The sequence below is a fragment of the Lagopus leucura genome, unplaced genomic scaffold, assembly GCF_019238085.1.
Source record: "Lagopus leucura isolate 7727_CA_CO unplaced genomic scaffold, USGS_WTPT01 Super-Scaffold_100001, whole genome shotgun sequence".
Classification (NCBI taxonomy): Eukaryota; Metazoa; Chordata; class Aves; order Galliformes; family Phasianidae; genus Lagopus; species Lagopus leucura.
In genome coordinates, this window is record NW_024962262.1 from 68,549,084 (window position 1) to 68,574,170 (window position 25,087).

Below are 25,087 nucleotides of genomic sequence, written 5' to 3' on the forward strand. Positions count from 1 at the left end.
TCTCCCCTGGAGCAACTTGAGGCCATTTCCCCTCATCATGTCACCTGTCACTAGTGAGAAGAAAGTGAGTGAATGAGACTCTCACTGTAATCACTTTTCAGGTATTTGAAGAGAGCAATAATGTCTCCCAGTGATGCATTATTGAATGCAAGACCGGTTGGTATACTGCATACCTCTGGCATTTCATGTCCACTAGAACATACTCGAGGGCAAAAGCTTTATTTTGATGCATTCAGACAATATGATTTCAATAACACAGGAAGAAATGTCCTTCAGCAGGAAAATTAGGGAACAGATAAATGTGGTTCATTGTGTAACTGTTTGCCAAACAGAACGGCACCCTACCACGCTGCAAAATAAAGCTCTTTTAGACAAAAAAAAATGTTTTTTTTTTGCAAATGGCTTAATTAATAATTTTCCTCAGCTGAAGAAGGAAAGAGCCTTGAGCTACAATAGCTCTGCTTGCACTAACCTCCAGGCACAAAGGCGTCCTCTCCCAGAATTCATTTAGCTGTCAAAATGGGGGAAAATAATGCCAGAAGAGAAGTTCAAAAATGGTGAGTCCAGGCACTTTAATGCTGCTTTTCCTTTAAAAACAAAATAATAATGCTAATATAAAAGTACAGTGAAAGCTAACTCCACAGAAGATATCTCCAAAAGGGAGAGACGGGGTGAGGCTACCACCAGTGCTTTTATGCACAATCCTTTCATGTAAATTATTTCCAATGGGAGCTCTTTCTCTTGCCTGCGGACAAAAGCAGAATGCATCGCTCTTGCCAGACCACCTGGGACATGGGGAGGATAGGAAATTTCCAGATGGGTTTTAAGACAATTCAGTTATATTTATACAGCCAGAATAAATGTTTTTTTTCTGAGATAGCATTTCCCTTTGCTCTATCTAGACCACCAAGAGAAGAGGGAGGCACAGAAATTCTATTGCATTAATAGTCTTGGTGTTTACAGTTTTGATTTTTATTAACTTGTGGGAGCTGTTTATTGAGTCATAAACTCTACTAATGGGGATATTATCTCCAAATTATATAAGTACTGTAGCATTTAGGTTAGTTAAAAGAAAGGTTTAAAACAGTTACGTATTTACAGTTTATCTCAATCACCAACATGATCCCATAATGGGAATTTAATTGCTAATTGCTAGCTTATATTGCAAAAGAACTACAATAACAACAGACAATATATAGCCTGCATAAACATGTCCAGACAATTCTATATTGCCTCCTTTCACTGCTACCTTCTCATCTGGTGGGGATTTTTTTATTACAGTGATTTAATTCCTAACTGACTCAAATGAGGAAACTGTCTTTGTCAGTAAGCGTTCCCACCAGTGCTTCATTTGACTGATTTTAGCAAGCCTTCTGCACACACTTCAATATCTTTATACAAAAGGGACAGACTTACACATACACTTAAATGCTTTGCTAAAGCAGATTCTCAGAGAGCTCTAATAGGAGAAATCCAGGTTCCGTTTACATCCACCCAAGTTTTTATGTTTGCCTAGCTGGAATTTGACCAAAACCCACCATCCCAAGCCTGAACCAAGCTGTGGGCAGCGAGATCAGGTGAAGCATAGCCATCAGTCTAAAATACAGAACAGCCCAAAGGATGGATCACATGCGTATTAAGGATATGGGTTCATGACCTGCCCAGCTCAACCTGGACCATCCTCAGCCCTCCCACACATACCACTGTCACTGCACTGCGGCCACGTAGCGCCACCATGCCTGGTGACAGCATTCCTCTAATTGTGTTGATCTACACCCAAGGAAGGAATTAATCTCACCTAACAGCAACACAGCCATTTGCACCTAGCTGTCAGTGTAAGAAAGGGGCTGTTAAGATAAAATGCTTCCAATGGACATCCCTGTGGGCAAGTCAGTGCCTCCTACCCTTCCACTGGCAAGTAAGGAATCAGGAGAGCTACAGCACATTGGCACTGGAGACAGCAGAAGAGAAAGAGGGTATGCTTCACACTAATACAGAGAAGGCTGCATCCCATCCGCTGTAGCCACTCTGCAAAAGGTCTTCCTTTTGGCTTTCAGGACAGTGACCTTCTTCCAACTGATTTTTTTGAAAGTGGGAGCTCTCTCAAGCACTATTAAGCTGTGCAATTAATTTAGGCGGTTACAGATCATCCTCCCATGCTGCCTGTCTGGGATCAGAATCAGATAAGTTGAATCAGCTCCTTCACTTCTCTTTGACTGTAGGTCTTAATATGAAACTAGCCTGTTGGAGGAAGAGAGCAAAGAGGATAGATGGCCTGTCAGAAGGGCAGACCAGGACAGCTAGCTTATTTATGCACAATACATGCCAGGAAAAACTTCCAGATGATTCAGAAATACTCAAATGTGCAGAGAAAGAGTTTATATAAAAATCTATATCTTTAATAAACTGTGCCTGTATTAACTTCCTCTTCTTGATTATACTCCCTCACTGGATTTAAACTTTACATTGGAAACTGGTAGGGACAGGGATGTGCCCCCACAGCCCTTTCTGGGTTGTCTGGTCATTGCCTGGAAAGAGTTCAGCTTCCACCTGGGCCTTAGTAACCAACTGATACAAACAACATTAAGAAATTAATTCAGAGAAAATTGCAATTTAAGGAAGTGTTTGATTTTTTTTTTTTTCCAGGATAGTTCTAAAATTCCTTTAAAATTCTGACCTCCAAAACCTAAAAATGATTTTTAAAATCAGACTGAGCTCAGAGTGTAGTATTTTCTTCCTCCTGGTAATTGTAACTTCTTTCTAAACATGTTATTGCTTTTTCTTTCTCATTGCCCTTGGGCTTTCTGTACTTGCACCTGAGCCAGAAGAGAAGAGCTAAGCCACCTCAAGAGGAAGAAACATGTATGCAATGGATACACTACTGTGGAGGGTACAGGACATTATTGCTTAAAGAACTAATGCATCTCTCCACATCACTGAATAACCTTTATCTGAGTATAAGATGTTGAAACACAGGTCATTTTTTCTAATTGTTAATTGCTGCTCTCAAACCATGGGGACATGCAGAAGGGTCCAGCAAGCAAGAGGCAAAAAATTATTATTAGCTGTATAAGGATTGCTGTTCTCTGACTGCTGCCAAGTGACTGAAAACTTCTGTTATTTATTTTCTTTTGTTTTTGTGGAATTAGGATCCCTGCAGTTTGCCCACGGAAAATGAGCAACAAAACTGTATCCTGTGCTAAGGCACAGAGTGGACTTGGGATTCAACAGCCTAGGTTTTTTTTTCTGTGAAGAGCTTTCCTGCTGTGAAGTAGGATTAATTCCCATCAACACAAGGAACAAATGCAGAAGGAAGCTTTCAACATCTTCTCATTTATGTAAATGAAAAAGACTTGATCTGTCTGACATTGGCACAAATGGCTCTACCTAGGAAAATACAGCAAAGGCAGGACGCAGAAAAATATTACCTGGAGGAACTTTATTTTTCTCAGCAGTAAGTTCAATCGTCTGTGACTGCTTGAGCCTACCACGTTTGTGGGAGCCTGCCTGCAGATGAGCAGAGCAAGTACTTAACTGGACACAGGCAAAAATGGACGCAAAGTTGCAAGCTAAGCGGTGCACCATCTGCACGCAAGGATAGATCCTCACTGCTGTTCTTGCTGCAGCAGCTATTGCAGAAAACTTTAAGCCTTCTATTCTCAAATGCCAAGTTCAGGAAATGAAAATTAACACTGAACGCACAGCAGACCCCAGCAGGGAGAAGGGGAGGCAGTACTGTAATGTGAATCTCTTCGCTCCTGCCATGGAAGGCTCAGATACTTGTGGAAAGAAGATATCTTTGGCTCCCCTACAGAGATAGAGAGCTGAGATTAATGGCAACTGTGAGGGCTGCTTTCTCTTTATGCAATGCATGCTTTAAAGCTGTGGCCTCCTGCCATCTTGAAACATTATCTTGTGGTATTGTCTTCATTCAGGTCCCCCATCAGCAATGTGAAAAGAGAGAAGCTGGTGGCAGGATTAGAGGAGAGGTTGAAATATCCTGGGCAGCATACGCTGCAAGTCACAGTATACAAAGAGTATTCTTGGACTGCTCATTGGCTGGAGCTTTTCCTTCTGGAAGCGCTGCTGCTTGTAAAAAATAAAACCTTTTGAAATGTGTTTACAACACAGCAGACCACAGCATATGACACACTGTGAGCGCAGTGACAAGCACTGAAAATATTTTTCAGTCCCTGTCTGCTCTGCTCCTGGGAGATCCTTTTGTGCTCAGTGGAGTTATGAGTAATACATGGAAAAAAGGAGAAAAAGAAGTGGGAAGCAAAACTCAGAATGGTGTGAACAAAATATGCAGAGTACCAATAGGAAATACTGAAACATCAGAAATCAGATAATTCCATATTACTTTTAAAAGAAAAAAAATCCTCATTCCATGGGCTCTGCAGAGGGGGAATCATTCAATACCAGAAATAGTCCTCAGTATCACAGGCAATATATCCTAAAATTACACTTATCAGATGATCCATCTTTAATGGTAAAATTAACTGGGTTCTTTGCTCTTGGAAGCCTGTTATGGACCCTTTTTGTTTTAGAAGGTTGGAAACCATCTTTTACTGTCCAGTTTAAATTTATGGCTAACCATACCTACTTTTTCTGAATGTTTTGAACTGAATGATTATTTTCCTTGCTTGTATTACATACCCATAACAAATTCTCTAATGGCAACCACATTCTCCTGGAGCCTGCATTTTGTTTCCCTAAATAAGCCACACTTCTTCTGTCTTCTTCATTTCTGTTCTCTTGGCCACTTTTCTAGTTCTTCTCTGCACAGGATCCAGTTTGCAGTCACCATTCTCGACCATGACCAGACCATGATTGATCAGATCTACAAATGGGATTGTACACAAAATGGTATGACATTTGTTATGCTTTTGTTTGTTTGTTTTTTAACCTTTTTCCTTTTCATATAAAGGAAATTTCCTGTCTCTAAAAGCTACTTGGGAAGTTTTAAATGTTCAAATTCAACCTTCGGAAACTCTCTTCCTTCAAAATTGTCATCTGTACAAGATCTCAACAACTGAAAGATATCCTGATGAAGACTGGGCACATTAAAAAGTTATGAGGGCAACTGTATTCATTTAAAGTGCCAAACCCAGTTTTGCTGCCATGTTTAAAAAGCTTCAGCTTTTATCAAACGGTTCCAAATGCAATCTGTTACTGTTTTGGCTCCTGACACAATCCCCACAATGAGATAATTTTCTTGTCATGTAAGAAACTATTTTCTTCTTTTGGAATAAAACATAGTACATAGTCTTGTCTACAATTTTGAGTACTTCAATAAGTTTAAAAAAACTCAAATTATTCTTTGAACTACTGTTTTTCTCTCAGTCTGGGAATTTTAAAATGCTTAATTCTCATCCTTTTGCATCAAGCTTTCTCATCAAATTGCAATTTTGGATTACAGAATGCACAGGGTTCTCAGTCTACTGACTGTGTGAGCTTCTCAGCAGCAGACTCACACCAAATCCCTTCACCATAGAGTCACTGTGGATGAGTCAGCTCCTCCCTTTACCACAGCTCTTGCATCCTTTAAATAGAAGTAATTCCTTTTCTCACAAACTCATACATTAAGTTGAGATCTAACCGTGGCTTTGAGCTGACACAAGCTTAAAAATACAAAAAGGCTAACAGGAGCTCCACTTAGTTACCACCATTTTGAACAAAGAGAAAGGTATCAATTTTCAAAGGACAAGTTCAGTGCCACAATAAGAAAGAAGTTCACTAAGATGGAACCAGAATATCTTTTCTTCATTCATGCCTTACCTGAGTAAAACTGAGCACTTACCAATCTGAGTTGCATCTAAAACAAAAACCAAGAGTTGATAGCTTTTGTACATGGCCTGCAAGAAATTTACTTCTATGTTACAAGGTTATAATTATCACCCACACCAGAGCAAACTGACATTGTTCTAAAATCTTGCAACTACTTCCTCTGTAAAATAACAAACTTCGACACGCATAGCACTTAAGTATTACTATATGGGTATAGCAAAAAAACAGACAGAAGATAAAAAGCAACAGACGAAGTGTAAAGAGAATTATCTTACTGAGCCAATTCTATCTGACTTAATATTACAAGAGGTCATCCAACAACATCCTCTGTCAGCAGAACAAAGTAAGGTCAGTCTGATTTTGCTGTATTTGACTCAAGCAATTGCTGCTGCTTGTACATTCTCCATCTGACCATCTGATTATAGTTTTAATTGTGCTCACATAAGCATTAAAGAGTACTGTTGATTTAGGAGTTAAAAAAACACAAAGTACATATATATGCTTAAGTAAGAAATGTAATAAAACCTGCATCTGTCTTCTTTTTGTTTAACCTGACAGGTCTTCAATATCTAAGTTAGTGTTGGAGCAGAAACACTAATACAAAAACAGTGACTTTCACAGTTTGGATCATTCTTCTTTGCCAAACAGGTCATCCAGGAGAAGCAAGTATTTGATTCTTTTCACGGGAAGGAATGGTGGCTGTCCGTTCCAGTCATCTTCATTCTGAAATTAGTAACACAGAGAGTATCTTAGAATATAATGTTGGACACAGCAATAACTAAAAGCTGGCCAACTAAGATTGTATGTGCTGCTTCACTTCTTCATACAAATATTTTGTGAACATGTGGACCTTTACATAGCACATCCTCTTAAAACATTATTACATGAACATTTTTAACAAGCTTGCAGAATATTTTATTAAATGTGTTTTCTGTCATTCAGCCTTTTGCAGATATTTCAAATTAAGTAATGCTATCTGTTCTTCGTTAAGACACTTATATTTGAAAACCTTACAAGTTATCTACGATTCAATACTAAAAACCACACCAAAGAAAAATGAAGAAAAAAACCACAACACTGCTGCTAAAATCTATCTGTGAAATACAGACATTATAACCTGAAGATATCAATGTTAATCCAAAGTAAGTAATGAAAAGAGTGTCTAACGGATTCCAAAGCTGAAAAATTTAACAAGACTCAAATCCTTTCTTTCACTGATCTTTTCCTGATCTGCTTTATTACCTCCTCATTAAAATATACATAGTACCACCACTGCTTGCACACCAGCTTCACCCCATAGGAGCCCTCTCTTTCCCTCCCCTGCCGGAAAGCAAGTCTTGCTCAATGGCTAGATAAGCCATACAGCTGTGAGGAAAAAACAGTCAAACACATTAAACAGAAAGTGTATCTATGTGTCTGCTTATTTTAGTCTCGATTTTTTATGAAGCTTAGCACCACCTCCAAGGCAAAAATCCTCCCGGCACAGGCTCTGACTTTCTTTCATTAGCACAGTACCAAGGCCCTTGAGTCCCCTTATACCCTGGCAGACTCTCCTGAAAGCGAGCACTATTTAAATATCAAAATAGCTTAAAAACATAATTATTCTGTGAAAAAAAAATACCCACAGAATACAACCTACTCCATAGGCACAGGATTGCTATAGAAAACACATGGAAGTACTTTTTTTCTCTACAAGAAAGAAAAATACTTCCCAATCAGAAAGTGAAAAATAGACCACTACGGAAGGCAGAGTAAAGCAGCATTGCAGGGCCCTGGTTAGACAATATAGAGTTTGGGATGCTATAGAAAGAAGAGCTTGTAAGCCAAGGAAGAGAGAGAAGCCAAGTTAATAGCATAGTACGTGAGGAACATTGATTTAAAATATGTCACTGTTGAACTGAAATGTAAGGGAATGCTGTGTTACTAAGTGATCTGAATAAAATCAAACACATTCTGTACAAGTGTAGCAACACATGGGCTAGGCCAGAATAGAAAAACTACATTTTGGCAGAAGGGCTTCATATTTATCTGTTACAAGATAAAAAAAAAAAAAAAAAAAAAATCAGTATAATTGCCTTATGTACCATCTATTTTAAAATGTTCCATTCAGCACAAGATGGCAAGATCAGATTAATTTCTGCAGTTTGTTGATGCCACATATTTATTTACCCTAAGTAGCAGGCTGGTAGAGATATACAAAGTTGATTCTTCAATACTGATTCTGCCTATGCCTACCAGTGATGTGCTGTTACATACAAGTTTCCACAGAGTTATAAAATATATATATATAGCTATTTTCTGTGGTGACAGTGGAGTTTAAAGAATTTCCTGGCTATCCCAGAAGACAAACAGAGCATTTGACATGTTGCAACAATACTTGTGGGTGGAGTGGTATTCACACCTATTGTTCAAGGACAACTACACTTGTTTCCCCACTCTTTTTTTTTTTTTTTTCTTCCAGAAAAACATCACAGAGATGTAGCACGCTGTAGGCAAGACTGTGTTACAGGCTTTGTCTTCCCTGTGTAACTCTTTTTGGTTAATTCTAAACAGAATTAATTTGAACTGAATTTGGTTAATTCTAAGCCTGGAAAGAAAAATACATTACATGAAGACACAAAAATGAAAACAGGCCCAAATATGAAAAATTGAAAACTGTTGTAGTCTTTGTTGGATGAGGTACTCGCATTACACTTGCCCAAATTACACAAGTGTCTCATGTGCTGAGTTTTAACTTTTCTTTTGCTCAAATATAATGGTTTTACCTGAGGAGGAAGCTTTATTGTCTGGAAAGCAGGGATTTGATTCTCTCTCCAGTTCACTGCATCCACAAACTTTTTATATTCCACTTGCTTATGGTCATCTTCAAACCTAAGTAGGATATCCATAAGATGCCTCATGATTAAATGAAAATTTTAACAAGTATATAATATTATCTACATCATACTAATGTTATCTACATCATACTAATGCACTATTTGCTGGATAATTGCTTTTCAGTCCTTTACAACCAAACACTGGTGAGAGAACAGAAAAATGCTGCATAACTTCTATATCACACGTTACATTCCATTTACTTAGTGCACATCAATGTCTCTCATACAATTTTTTTAAGGTTCATTAGATTCCAAGTAATTTTGTTTTACTTTTTAACCATTGCCCAACTTCTTCCAACACTGGGATCTCACAATTGGTGATAAATAGATTTGGGAAAGTCAGTGTATAATTTTTTTGTAGAGAAAAGAAACAGCTAGAAATATACATTGGAAAACATGTCCAAATAGAGCGGATATTGGAAAATACAGGCTGGGTGGAGAATGGTTTGAAAGCAGCCCTGAAGAGAAGGATTTGGGGGGGGTCTGTTAATAAGAACTCAAGATGAGTTGGCATTGTGTACTTGCAGCCCAGAAGGCCAACTGTAGCCTGGGTTGCATCAAGAGAAGCGTGACCAGCAGGCTGAGGGAGGTGATTCTGCCTCTCTACTCTGCTCCTGTGAGACCCTAGCTTTAAACTGGAAGAGGGCAGACTTATACTAGATATTAGGAAGAAATTTACTATGAGGGTGGTCAGACAATGGAACAGGTTGCCCACTGAGGCAACTCCCTGGAAGCACTCAAGCCCAGGCTGGATGGGGCTCTGAGCAACCTGGTCTAACAGGAGGTGTTCCTGCCTATAGCAGTGGGTTGGAACTAGATGATCTTGAAGATCACTTCCAGCCTAAAACATTCTGTGATTCTTTAACACAAGAGAGTTGTACTATAACACAAGTGACCTGCTTTATACAGTTTCTCAGTCACTTCCTGAAAACAAGCAATGCCTTAAAAATGCTTTTTGCATAAACCTTGGAATCAGTTTCCAGTTAACAAACATGCAGCTCTCTAGCCTACCATTTAATAACCAGATTTTAAAATTTCAACTCATTTCATTTGGTAATAATTTATTTCCATGAAGTAAATATTTGTAATATTTAGCATCTGTTACATGGAGATATAAACCTTACCAGTTAAGTTCTACAGTTACTACTGCACGTTAACATAAACTTACTAGGAGCAGATCTGTAAGCCATGCCATTGATTTGTACGAAGTGGCTTCAGAAAAATAAAAAAAGAAAAAAAATGTACTCAATTTGGCAAAACACTTAGGTGCTTAATGCATAGAGAAATCCAATTGTTTCAGTGGGTTCAGTCAAATGTTTGAAAGATACTGCAGGCTGAAGTTCATTGCAGAATTGATGCTACAAACACAGATTGCTTTTGAAATCATAGAATGGACTGGATTGAAAAGGACCAAAATGATCACTGAGTTTTTAACTCACTGCTATGTGGAGGGTCACCAACCACCAGACCAGGCTGCCCAGAGCCACATCCAGCCTAGCCTTGAATGCCCACAGGGATTGTACAGAAATGAAGTTAACTGCTCTACTATACTTACTATACATACTACATTAGGATGTGAATGGCATCTGTCTTACCTAGCACTACTTCAGTGTAAAAGGGATCTGGCTTAGGCAGATTAAGCACATCCTGAAAGCATCTGTGCTTTGCTAGTGTCCACAGAGAAATATATATGACTAGATAGACTCAATAAGCTATTTTTGGTGGAAACATCAGGTTAAACAATTCTACCATGTAACATGGTGAGACAAATATTATTGCATGTGTAGGAGCAAGATGACACACTGTCATCTCCCGGAAACAATTTCTTTAGACAACCATTTTATTTTGTTCTTAAAGAAATAGCATTGCACAAAACATGGGCCTCAAAACCCTTCAGTTCTCCAAACCACTGAAAGGGCCCTCGTAAAAATAAAGAATGAAGGTACTTGAAGGATGACTTTACAGCATAAGCTGGGAAAACAATACTGGAAGAGAAATAAATCTAGCGACAAAAATAAACTGCAACTCATCCTCTTCCTCTCCTCCCCCCATGCCTTTCATTTAACAGTCAGCAGATAATATAAAATATACTGAAAGTCATGAACAGAGATTCTAGTGATAAACTGAAATGTTAAGTACAGTGCGTTACACGGAAGATGAAAGCAAAGTCAGAGAAGAATGCTACTGTTACTGACATTAAAGATGAGTCTGAAACATTGCCAGGAGAAACCCCCCCATTATAGCTTTGGTTTGGTTTAGGTTGGGTTTTTTGCAGGTGGTAACTGGGGAAACAAAAGAGTTTTGTATTGGGAGTAACAAGACAAAAAACTCTTGGAAATAAAACCGTGGCAAATATTTTGAATCTCAGAACAACCATTAATTTTTTCTTTAATTTTTTTTTTACTATCATATGTACTAGCATGTATCTATTAAGCTTTTTCTATTTCTGAAAATTCAGAATATAAGGTTACTATCAAGATGCAGAGCTGCATAAGTAGGAATTTTAAGTGAAGTTTAAGAGAGGGGGTGTCGTTTCTTCAGCATCTATTTTATGTTGATGCAATGAAATTAAGGAAAAACATTAGTTCTGCTTTCAGCAAGCATTACAAAGGAGAAAACTCCTTTGAACTGACAGCATGAGCAAGCTGAGCAACACCACACACATGAAGTCAACTATAGTTTTAAGGTGGGCATGGGAAATGGGACTACTAAGTCCCATGTTTTAAAAGCTGCAGAAAGCAGCTTCAAATATCACTCTAGACTAATCCAGAGGAAATAATCTACTTTTTACATCTTTTTACTACTGTGACTTATTGCACCAATCTACTAAATGCACATACTTGTAATTCAGTACAGAACATCCAGATGGAATGAAGAGATGTTATCAAGTTCTGCATTATTAGGACAGAGATGCCATACATTTCAGAGCCGGAATTAATATGACTGAAACTGACAGTGCTTTTCAGTGAGGAAATTAGATTTGTCTTATCAAGAAGATACAACAAAGATCTCTTGAATCTGTTTCTCTCTGGTTTTGCCCGATGACTTAAACAATCTATGTGATTTTAGATTGTGTAAGTCATTTCCCCAACCCCAACAATGTCTGCAGAGTTTTTTTTTCTCCTACAGCACAATCGTAGAATAGAATCATAGAATCATTAAGGTTGGAAAAGACCTCTAAGATCATCTAGTCCAACAATCCATTTATGACCACTAAACTATGTCTCTCAGGGCGATATCAACATGGTACTTGAACACCTTCATCACCTCCCTGGGCAGCCTGTTTCAATGCCTCATTACTTCTTTGGAGAAGTTTTTTCAAATATGCAACCTGAGCCTCCCCTAGCACAACATGAGGCCATTCCCTCTTGTCCTGTTGCTAGCTACTCTCTTTCACATCATAGAAAAAAATCACATATTTCTGCTTATAAAAGTATATTTATAATGAAAAACTCCAGCTATGTTAAAAAAACAGTTAAATTACATGATGGTTATTTCTGAGGCTGCTTTCGTGAGTAAAGGCTACTAATGAATATGTTTTCTTTCCCATCAAGAAATCTGCAACCAAAAATTCATAATAAATGCTAATGTACATGTAAAGATTTCGTATGCTTTTACTTTTAATAGCATTTATTAAGTAGTTTTATCTGATACTAGCAGAGAAGAGGCATTATGCTGTTTTAAGCTTTAAAAAAAAAAAAACTGGGATTCTTCAGCTACTTGACGATCCCTGTGTAACACAATATACACCTAAATTTTCAAAAATAGCTTATACAAAAAGTTTTAAGGTAGTAAGCACAGATGCAGCTGATCAGTGTTAGCTAAGAAAGGCTGCTATCTTGGATATACATTTATTCTCGTCTTGAACTACAATAAATTGAACCGTCAGTTCTTCATGATAACAAATAACAGAAATAATTTCTCTTAAGAGATCCATATATTCATGCTGGAGTCTTTTCATAATAAACAGCCAAGTGAGTTTTGGGTATTAAAGGTAACAAGCAGAAACAGAGTGCAGGAGAATGATTTCATGACCATTTCCAATCATGGTGCTGCCACCAGGACACATCTCACAGCAAGAAAAGACAGTTGGTTAGCTTTCTAAGTGAAGCAGGTCAAGTGTAAACAAACTATTAGAGGCAGGTGATTATGTTAAAGAAAAAGATACTGTACAAACCAGGGAAATGCCAGGCAGACAGAAGAGGCTTGATCTGTTAGTGGCATGAGAACCGGGGTGGTCAACTAGGAGGCTCATTGTAAGTTGCATCAAGTAGCACTGCTACCTGAGGCACTAAAGATTAATTTACCTATTAAAAAAAAAAAAAATTCACTTCTGTCCCACTGCTTGTGCTTCCACAGCTTAAAATCCACACATGTTCCTCCAGAGTCCAATAGACTCAGTCTAGCACTGCAGAGAAAAGAACTATGCAGCCAATTTTAAGCAAAATTAAAAGATATTTTAAAAATAGGGACATACGCTTAGCTAAACAAGATCATTGACAAGTAAACGCCATCCGTTTCTTTTTCCCACCTGTCAGGTGGGAAACCAGGCGTGGCCCGAGCCCGGCCCGGCGGCGCTGCGCGGTCAGGGCGCACTGAGCGCAGTCCGCCCCGGTCGGGAACAGCGGCGCCGGGGGCCGGCGGGCCCGTCCCCTGAACAGGTGCCCGGGGTCCGCGGCATCAGCGAAATAACCATCAGGTAGACCGAGCTGCCAGAATTGAGGTGGCTCAAATAGACCTGGACTGGCAGAACAAGGGTGAGTTATTTTTAGCTCGGTGGGCCCATGAGACCTCAGGTCATCAAGGGAGAGACGCAACATACAAATGGGCCAGAGACCGAGGGGTGGACTTAACTATGGATGCCATTGTACAAATCATTCATGACTGTGATACATGCGCCACCATTAAACAAGCTAAGAGGATGAAACCTCTCTGGGAGGAAGGGCGATGGCAAAAGTACAAATATGGGAAGGCATGGCAGGTTGATTATATCACCTTGCCACGATCTCGCAATGGTAAGCATTATGTGCTCACCATGGTGGAGGCAACAACCGGGTGGCTTGAAACATATGCAGTACCCCATGCTACCGCCCGAAACACCATATTAGGTCTGGAGAGGCAAATCCTGTGGCGACATGGCACCCCAGAAAGGATTGAGTCAGATAATGGGACTCATTTTAAAAATTCACTTGTGGATACTTGGGCCAGAGAACATGGCATCGAGTGGATTTATCATATCCCCTATCATGCACCAGCCTCTGGTAAGATCGAATGCTACAACGGGTTGTTAAAAACGATGTTGAAAGCAATGGGTGGCGGAACATTTAAACACTGGGAGAAGCATTTGGCAGAAGCCACCTGGCTGGTTAACACCAGAGGATCAATCAGTCGAGATGGTCCTACCCAATCCAGCTCCCTACATATTGTAGAGGGAGATAAGGTCCCTGTTGTACATGTAAAGAACATGTTAGGAAAAGCAGTTTGGGTTTTTTCCTGCTTCTGGGAAGGGCAAACCTCTTCGCGGAACTGTCTTTGCCCAGGACCTGGGTCCACCTGGTGGGTGATGCAGAAAAACGGGGATGTTCAGTGTGTACCACAAGGGAATTTGATGTTGGGGGAGTGCAGTCTGTAATCCCACGTGTTAAGCATGATGTAGTGATGTAGAATAAGGGGTGGAATGTCATGGTTTTATGATTTTTGGTCATCAGTATTCCACACCATAACATCATGTAATGCACTGGGGGTGGGGTTTGATATCTGCCGAATGTTCGTCCGTCGGAGAAGAACTACATTTCCCCAGGAGACTTTGCGGTCAGCAAGGGGATATAACTCCAAGCAAGGTCACCTGATCCTTCTTCGCCGCCTGCGCTTCGCCATCTGCACTTCACCGTCTGTACTTCAGTCGCTCAACTGGACTGCACTTCTCACCCCAGCATTGTGGTGAGGTCTATACAATTCAGACAGACTCTCTCTCTCTCTCTCTCTCTCTCATTGTATTTTACTAATACTATATTTAGTAAAATCATTTGTTCCACCTCAGATCAGTGCTGTTGTTTTCAAGTATTTTGGGGTCCCCTGCTTCCCCTTTCCCAGAGGCGCGGATCCGCAGATCCCTCTGCCCTGCTGGTCACAGAACTGGGCCGGACCAGCCCATAAACCGTTGACACCACCATCTTTTTCTTTTGTTATCTGACACCTATTTATATATATATACACCTTCTGGGGAAGGACTGCATCATTCCCAGTCCCTGTTAGCTTACATTGAACATTGCAGCAAATTAAAATATTAAAGAAAAAAATCTAGATTCATTTCTTCAGCACTACAACAGCATTTATTCATTAAACAAATGATAATTGTTAATTGTATGGGAACTGCTGAGTCACGGCCTGAACCTCTGATTGATCACCTGAGGCGAGCACTGAATCAGCCACAGGAGCACAGGTGAAGGCAATTCACCTGTGCTGCAGGAAGGGGTGGAACCTGGCTGCGCCTCTCCTAGACCCATTTAAGAGTGACTACAGGTGGGGAAGGATCTCTTCTGGAGATCCATTCTGCTGGAGTTTTGCAAGAGAGCCCAGGATGGGGTAAGCTTTCCCTCTATTCTCTTTTTGTTATCATAATCTGCTTTGCCTAATTCTCTTGTTTATTTTATAATTATAACATCTTAATATTCATTGATTATACATTAATTATGCTCGCACAAACCTAAAGAAGTGCTTATAATAAACAAGCAGTTTACTGGCAGAAACAAGAGTGTAGCATCTGCATTGCTTAATGAATTGTGATTAAATAATTTATATAGTCATATAATTGAAGACCTACATGAAACAAGGCTGGTGGAGAAAGGAAATATATTTTAATAACCTACAGGTTTGTTGAGAGAGGCTGTGGAGTCTCCTTCTATGTCCTTTCCAATCTCTGAAACTCTGTGATTTTGTGAATTACAGAAATTTTGGGTACCCAAATCCTACTATTTCACCATCCCACAACAATTGCAAATATAAATTTACTTCAGACAGACAATTTAAAAGGGTCTTTTGAATCTTCATAGTCTTTGTGCTAATTCTCTCTGCACTTTGTGGAAACTGAATGTTCTTCAGGAACAGTATACGAAGTTTTGGGTCATCTGGAGGTGATCATAAAATTAGATGACAATTTCTAGTTCCATCCCTTGATTTTAATAAGTGATAGATCATTGTGGTGTGATTTACAAATGTAAATAATAAATATTTTAAGGGTATTACCTTTTAAAATGAAAAAAAAAAAAAAGAACCATTAAGTCCAACAAAAAGTCTTTGCCACCCAATCTCAGAGAGAAAAGCTGAATAAACATACAGCTTCAGTCTTCAATGATTATCTGATCACATTGTCTAGGTTCATTTTATAGCTGAACAGGGTCCAGCTAGTGCATTAGCTATATATACTGGTTTTGTGGGAGTAAGTCCAACAAGTCTTATTGTACCATTTTCTTCTTTCATAAATTCAGATATACACATTAGAAACACTACTGCTACTTGCTTCAAAGGCATCTGTGGAAAAAAAATTGCATACATCCTCATAAAAAATAAACAACAACAGCAACAAAAACAATCCAAAAACAGAGAGAATATTGTTTACAAACTTTGCCCCTATTGAATTGTGTACTTCCCAGGAGCCAGACTAGTCTGCATTAACAGTAAACCTATCTGTTTCATGATTCTTCAGTCTCAAAGAGAACTAGAAGAGGCAAGACAAAAAGAAAACTCTAAATCTTATTCAGCTGACTCTACTTCTCAGCTTCTAGGTTACTGGAACTGAAATTCTATGAAATACAGTTCACAACATCTTTCCCTGACTCTACACTCTCTTGAAACAATACAGAAACAGTACACTTATCAGGCAGTGTCAACTGCACACAATATTAAGAATGCAACACTCTTTCTTATTGGCAGTGTAGTTACCACAAAAATTGGCATTTTCCAGAATTGCTACTATTGTAATTTAGAATCAGCATTATTCATCACACTGTCATATGGAATACTACTTCTACAGTTTTCTGAGGCCCAGCTTCACACTATGTAACTTTCTCATACAGAAATCTAGTGTACTAGCTGGCCATGGCCCATTTCACGGGAAAATGGGTGGTAGTTTAGAAATCCAGCTCTAACACAGGCTGAAATTACTCCCTCTCCTATATCCCCTACAGAGGCTGAGACCCAGTTCTGCTGTCATGAATACCTGTCTAGATTTGGGAGAAATCCAGGCTTCCTCCTTGTCTTTTAAGCTTATCTCTTATTTTTATTGTAATATACTGGGCCTTTTCTTCTTATCTGCCTACATTAAGACTCTTTAAGAGAAGAGATTCATCTCACAAAAGCTTTTCCTAGTATAAATTCACAAACAATAAACATGTCTCTGGAGCTTAGTAGGCCTGTCTGTTTTTCATCAGTGTTGAATTAGTACATAAAGGAAAATCTCCAGTCCCTTGTCTCTGTATCTATTCAATTGCAGCCTTTATAAAGTGAATCTATGAGAACTTGTTCTTTAGCAGAACTTTAGTAGTGTCCTCCGACACTTTTTGTGTTGGAAAGCTTAACGGGAATTCTAAAATTGAGTTTTAGATTAGTGCTAAAGTTCAGGCATGTTTCTGATGTCTAATGGTTGTAATTCAATTGTCAGAAGTGATAAACAGCCAATCAACTGCCAAAGATGTTTATCTGGCTATTGAAGGGAATATTCTGGAAGTTTTTGGTCTAGGGGGAAAAGGGCTTTGAAGAAAATAATCCCTTAGGCTTCTTAAAGAAAACTTGTTGGTACTGATTGAAGTGGGAAGCCTTGGTTGCAGTAGGTAAATATAATAAAATGGATTCCAACTTTCTGCTTGACAAGGGTGTATTCATTATTTCATAAGTCTAGATGTTAGGTTTGAAATTAGTCCTGAAATCAAGAAGCACATCTACCTGAGAACATCTAAATGTCACAAGACCTGCTTCTGCATTTTACATACTTGGAAGGCACAGACGAAATAGTCAGTGGTTTCCCTTGAGGGAAAGAAAAGACCAGCGAGCATGTATTTTACCTGTTTCCAGTAAAGCTGCAAAAATCAATGGAAACCAAACTCACCATGACACAAGTATTCAGAACACCATGAGTTACTCTCAACTCTAGCCTTTAAACAACTGCACTGAATATTAGTTCATTTCTATTCCTGTGAATACAGCCTACTCAAGCAATTTGCTTCAAAATAATTAAATGTGCTATGGAAAAATAGCCAAATGCAGCACTACTCCTTTTTAACAATTACACTAAAATGAATTTTTCAGATGAGATTAAAAAGAGAAACAAAGCACTTTTATTTACTACTGCTTGAAGGCTACTTGATTTGTTGACACACTGAATCAATGAAAATCATTCAAGGACATTGTATTCATCTTGGTATTTTTCTTGAAACTCACATAATGTGTTCACATGAGATTGTTTTTACCTTACATATATGAAAGAGGCACAAATGCAAAATAAAGTCATACTGATAATAGTAAGCACCAGTAGTTGACTACCACAATACTAATTTCACAGAATTCTGGCAGAATCCAGATGATCTACCATGCCAGATTAAAAAAAAAATGTTTTTTAGATGGTTACATTGTAGTTGATTATAATCATTCTGCAAATAGGAAAGTCTACACATATATGGGGGGGAAAAAAATCAGCATAATGTAATGATTAACATTACTGAAATGACAATCTCATAAGAAAGTATTAAGTAGATATTTGAGATTGATTTGTACCCATGGAGATCGTACTATCTGCTTTTAACTTACATGGTCAGTATAGTTTGTAGAAGATCATCAGACAATGGCAACTTGAAGGACTTGCAAACAGTCCTGCAGCTCTCAGAGGGTAACATTCCGCATCTACACAAACAGAAATAGACAGTGAGAGTTGTGCAGTAGGTATTTGCTAGGTTTATTTCAAGTTATTGTCAATGTGAACAGAGAAATGTGTAGGAATTGTAGGACAATAAAAATGCAGTTTATGAAATTTCAGTGTTAACACAGCTGATAAACTTGAAGTGCATGTGGTAGCTTGTATTCCTTCCCTGAGGTTCTCAGTGATTCTCTGTTATTCTTTATCTGGGATATCACAGAACAAAAAGGGCAAGTGATCCCACATCGTTGCTGTTGCTGTTGTTAAATCCCTATTTTCCTCTTTGATTTAATATACTGCTTTGCCTGTGAACAGGCATCTTATTAGGTCACTTAATACTCAGCATAGCAGCTATAGCAAAAAGTCAATGAACAAAATAAAAAGCAAACAAAAAAAGCTATCCTTTCCTTGTTTGCTGTCAAATGTTGAAAAAGGCATTACTTTAGAAAAAGTATTCTTCAACTGCAACCTATCATTTGCTTAGCAACAAACAGAAAGTAGGTAGGCTTCCAAGCAGAGTTTTCCAAATAACAGCCAAGGATATTAGAGGAAACTTACTTTTCATGGTCATTGTACGCAAGTACTACAGATAGTTGTTCAAAATTCTCAAAAGTATTTTTCTTTAGTTGTTCTTGAGCTTTTGCAAGGAGGAAGTAGTGGTCCATTTCATATTCTTCTTTCTCTCTGTAATGGCGTCCAAGAGTCATAATCTCATGCTCTGAAAACGCTCCGTCTGTGATACTGACTATCAAATTTCTGTTTACAAAAACAGCAGCCTACATTAGTTTAAGTACAGTAGTTAAGAAGTTAATAATCACTAAATTCCCATGGAAACATCTATTATAGGGCACTCATTATAAAAAGCAGTATTTATTTAAAATCTTTAAATTTGAAATCCAGGCTTGTTCAAGGAAGTTTAATGGGAAGTACTTGACATTTAACTTTTGGAAGATGTCTATGCTTCCTTTGTTGTTGGCCAAACATGAAAAAACACTTTATAAACCTGATGGAAGCCTTACCTGACAATGCTGTACTAGCATAGAACATTAGCAGAGATTATCTTTGTCACTGCGTTTGTTCAAAAATGTAGTAAGTTATACAAGGTACTATTTTGTTTCTAATTGTATTCTGCATACTGCAGTATATGATCAATTATTTGTAAATTGTCTGTAAGCACGTACAATGAGAGTTGCATAAAAGAATTAATAACAGCAGAAGAAAAGTGAGTCAGAAGACACCAACAAAGAACAGAACATTAATCAAGTGTTAAGTCACTTTCCACAATGCACTATGAAAGCTGGTCCCATTGGGTAGTATTCATGGGAAAGCTGGGGGAACGGGAACTGAAACTGGCCACAGGGAAAGGGCAGAAAATCACAGCCAATTTGTAATCACAATCTCCTGGTAAAAAAGGAACACAAGAGGCAGTAGCAAGACCAGCTGATGATTAGACACTGCCAGAGCCTACAGGGACAGCTTGAAGTGTCTTCTCACAAGGATGCTTGTGCTGCTTAGAAGAATCAGCCCAATCCAAGGAAGAAGTGTTACTGAGATCCATCTGATAGGTCAGTGCTGGCACTGAATGACTAGTTCATTCCTGTTGTTGATAATAGCATGGGAGTGATTTGGGGGTAAGCTCCTGAAAGCACTTATGGGCTTATCACTTATATAAACTATATACTAATAGTTTATAGACTACAAACTAATCACTTATCACAAATGGACACAAAATCTGGGATTAAGTTAGTTTAGTTATACATAGAAGTTGGTATACATTGGTATATATTTTTATACATATAGATTTATCTATAAAGCCTTCTAGTTTATATTACTGGGGGAGGGGTGGAGAAGGACTGCTTTTGATGATGATGAAAGCCTTGCAGCTGGGACTGTGCTGCCTTCAGAGTTTTTCCATATATCCTGGATGTTGACTCATCGTGAAGGAAGAAAAACACCAGTAGCAAGAAAATCCAGGGGACTTCTCATTTTCCAGAGAAAACTGGACTGTAGGTTACCTCTGTAGTTACAAGGCTTCTTGTCCCAAAAACCTGGATTTGTGTACCTGTACGTTGGCATTACAATTCCAAATGTCTGTCTCCAGTGAACTCACATTCAGTTGGATTTTCTTAACAGCAAGCATCAAGAAAGACTTATGTATTTCAGTCAAAATTAATTACCTATTTATGGTATTTCTGGAAAAACTGCACTGGGACTAAACTTTATCACAATGGTTGACGCAATTAGAACTGTATCTTGTGGCACTCCTGTGGGTATTGAATCATTGTGATTATATACCAGTCATTGAAATGGAAGAAATTACTAGAGATGGAGAAAGATCTGACATCAGATTCAAACTACTGGCTGAGGAACAGTTAAATTTCTTGCTGATTCTGATAATGATTCTCTTAACATCTGTACCTGAACTGAAAGCACAGAAATTCAGTACTTTACAAAACTACAAAATTTTGTTAATAAATGTAATTTTCCAGGCTTTTGCAGTCCTGTTCAAATGATGACACCTCTTCATAGAACATGCACAGCTGTTCAAAAAGGATGCTAATCACCATATAGCATCTATGTCAATTGCTGCTTTTTCATACTGTAATCAGAAACTTCTTTTATTTGCAATGGGAGGAGATAAATACAAGGAAAGGACAAAACAATCCAAACCTTATTGAGTTTATGCAAACTCAGTGACCAAAACTTGTTCCAGCTACCTATATTATCTTGTTACTATTATTATTACTCACACTGAATATAATTATCTACATTACATGCATAGTTACTACAGTTTTCTACGTATACTCAAGTATATTAGTGAGAACATGAAATAGAGGACAAAACTGCCTAGTAAGACTGGCACTCTAAATGTCTGGGCTATCAAAGCTGAATGCGGTTTTACCCATGTGAATATGAATCTGCAGACTGGATTTTTCCAGTGTTCAGCTTTTAGAATTCTTATATTTTCTCAAGGAAGTCAGTGACAATCATGTCATCAGAACCTCAGATTCAATTATTGTCTCATCTGGGAATTAAGGAATTTTCTTGTGATTACTAATGTGTGAGATCCAATATTCACATACAGAATTACATCTAAATTCTTCCTCTCAAAAAGAAAGAAGCTGCAATAATTGTTCCCACAGCTTCATTGTCTCTTCTATCACTTCTTTTTGTTCTAGAAGAGCAGGACAGATTGCAATCTAAATTTGGTAGAGAAAGAAGAAATAATTAATTGCTTAAGAGAGCTGTTTCTCAAGCTGAATTAAAGATAGACATCTTTGTTAAACCCACACGTGTCTCTGTTGCTGACAATGAACTGTCTTGCCAGTAGCTTTTGAGAAAAAGCATTCTGGTTAGGACAGCGTGGTACACAGGCTTCCAAGTTTTAGTTATTTTCTTTTCCTCTCACTCTAACAGAGTTTTTTATATTTCTAACATCAGCTTAGGCAATAGCTTCAGTATGTGACATGTATTTATCTCCTTGCGTGCCATAGGTTTGCATACTGAGAATAAAGTAAATTGTATAATCGCAGTTTTAAATGTGTAGTTTTAAATGGCTTAAAGCTTGCATAAATTCATGCAGGTAGAAATCTGAACAACAAAATGCTTTAGCTGTATTTAAGATAAGGGGATTATTATGCTGTCTGAAGCTGTCATTCAAGTAATTGCTTGTATTAAAAATAATCATTTGTAGTTAGTTTTTGTCCTGAAATGCCATGATAGATTTAAAATAACCAGTGATGCAAACAAGAAAACAGAAAATTGAAAGAGAAATACATATTCTTTTCACAGAAAAATATCTGTCACTTGTCATAGATGCAAAAAAAGCTCTCTCTTGCCTTTGTCATTAAAAAAGGTTTCTTTCCCAAAACAGATTTAAAGTAAAAACTACTACATAGTCGTCTATTTATATCCATATATACACTATTCATTATTATAAGGCACATAAGTCAAATGCTCTTTAGAGGTAAATCCTTCCTCTGGCAGTCTGATTGCCATCTCTCTGGGACCTTAGCACCTTAGCAGGAGGGATGCAGACCATTAGCAGGTGCTCAGACTCCCCTGTATGAGCAGTGAGGCTAAAGGATCATTATATGGATTCCCACTTTTTCTCTTGCTCATGGTGAAGGATTTTGCATTTCTACTGCTGAAACCAAGTGCCTCAGTACAATGTAATTTGTAATCTGCTCCATGTCACAGAACAGCACCAACTTAAATCAAACAGCTGGGCTGTAATTATATTCACTTATCTGCTTGATAAAATAAAAATAATTCCCTGCTGTTTAAAAGCAAAATCATCCCTTTTAAATCTGTGCTCCACCAATCTTGTCACGAAAATGTTCTGAAAGCTTGACCTGTTCATAGCGCATATGCAAATAATTATTTGCAAATAATTATTTCATAATTTGAATTACAACTATTTTTTACTTAAAAGTTATTAACCATATAAATTAAAATCTTTTTCATGTGCCATAAAGTTTATCCAGATGCACATTAACTTTCAATATTATCTCTTTCTTACTCTAGTAATAATATTTTCCTTCTAAATTCAGTTAGCAGTTTAAAATCTTGCCTCTGTTGAGTAAAATATCTTGGAGTCTAGAAATATTTTGACAAAAAGCTACCTATAGCTCTGGATTTCCTTAGTTTGAATCCTGCTTTTAATCACTCAGTTTTGGATGTCCAAATACCAGTTATCATTTGTCACTGCTTTCACTTCACTGGAAGAAACTTCTACATCTCTAAATGTCTTCTGAATTATTTCACAAGGAATTTTCAGCCTCAGTTACCATTTCTATAGTGATGCACGTGCAGTATGCTCATATTTTAGTTATTATGATCATTCCTAAATATATATCATCACTATGAAAACCAAAATGCTTCTAGGTAAGATCTTTGTTCCACACCGCTAACTTTACCAGTATGCAACACAGTTCATGAGCTCAAGTGTTACGTGGAATGAACTGAAATCAGCTTGCATTTGGACATTATTTCCCCTTCAAAGTAACTATATATGCTTGTTCATTGCCACATCCTGATCATTACCAGAGCCCAAATTTCCACTCGCTCTGATATTGCTGAAATTACTATGCAAGTGTTAAGTACTGCTCTCACAACTGCTTTCCAGTTTTTGAAAGATGCTTTTCACTGATCCAGTAACTTTAGTACACTTTGGTTCTGTGTAGACTACCCTCTTCATCAGTAATTTAAAACGTTAATAACACCATTTTCAGAAGGCATAAATTACTGAATTTGTGAACTATTAATTCATTTGTTTGACTATCTCAGGTTAGATTTATCTCTCAGTAAATATTTTATTTTTTAATAATTACTGCTTTATCGCACTTCTTCATAGTAGCCAGATCCATGAAAAGCAGGCAGAATTTAGTAGAGTTTTTCAGCTTACTTGAAGCTATCTCATTTCTCTTTTTCCAAGGCATGGACTCACTATCTTTTTTCCCCACAAACTCTTGAAGTAAACGTGAAGAAACATACACCATTTGTCAGCTAATATGTGCAGAAAGCATTAAGAAATATTAATACTCTATATATTTGGGGGGAATGTGCCTTCATTAAATATTAAAAATGAAAACCCATTGTCTCACCTGAAAGGGTCATACTCTATCACCTTGGTATGCTGAGGGTCAGCAGCTGCAAACACCTGTCTGATTTCTCGGGAACGAGGTTCAGCTATATCTTTCAGTTTCTTGAAGATGAAACCAGTATCAGCCACAGCGAACTTAACAAAGGAAAGCAAGACATACATTAGAGAGAAAGGCACTATGCAACTCATGTACCAGCAAGAATTGTGAAGATGCAGAACAATTCTGAGCTGCTAGCTTCTTCATTGCTTCATTTCAAATGTGTAAATCTGCAAGGTTTGGAGGGAAGGTTGCTACCGGAAAAAAAAAAACCAAAAAATTATTGAGAATATAAAACAAAAATAATAAAAATCATCTGCTCATGAACTGTCAGAAAGCTTATTCCAGATACATGAAAGGACATCCACTTTTGCTTCAAGGACTGAGTTGTTAAAACAGATGCAGAAATATTCAAAGTACAGCTCTAATATCTTCGTCCTCATTTTCTGCTGTGCATTTCACTTAGTTTTCTATTAATGAACTTCAGCAATCCAAAGCTAAGTCATTGGCTACAATGTACCGTTCCAACAGATATTCTCATTCATATCAGACTGACTATGCTTTACAAACTCAGAATTACCAGACTGGAAATTGGTTAGGAAACAATTTTCTTATCACATAACAAGAATGCTTATTTCTTCCTAAATAAGTGATTAAAATAAAACTGAATTCACATAAACAGCACTGGTGCATTTAGGATTCTACCCTATATTCAGACTGCTGTGTTAGAACTCTACCAAGATTTATTTGCTATGCTCATTTTTACCATTGATGTCTATGTGTTTGGTCATTAATCTGGGGCAGAGTCAATTGAATCAATCGGTACAGTATTTAAAGATGGGTAAAGTTTCCTGTCTGCTTAAAAAATGCCA

At 37.8% G+C, this 25,087-nt stretch overlaps 1 protein-coding gene across 1 annotated transcript in view; it reads right to left on the minus strand.

Annotated features, from left to right (window-relative positions):
• Positions 1-203: 203 nt before the first annotated feature.
• EFHC2 (EF-hand domain containing 2) overlaps positions 204-25,087 on the minus strand; it is a 67,498-nt gene continuing 42,614 nt past the window's right edge. Inside the window, exons 11-15 of the mRNA XM_042867571.1 lie at positions 24,180-24,313; positions 19,132-19,329; positions 18,468-18,560; positions 8,556-8,661; positions 204-6,513 (exon numbers count right to left, since the gene is read on the minus strand). Coding sequence (XP_042723505.1) covers positions 6,418-6,513; positions 8,556-8,661; positions 18,468-18,560; positions 19,132-19,329; positions 24,180-24,313 — 627 coding nt within the window. The 3' untranslated portion in view covers positions 204-6,417. The remainder of the gene's footprint in view (positions 6,514-8,555; positions 8,662-18,467; positions 18,561-19,131; positions 19,330-24,179; positions 24,314-25,087) is intronic.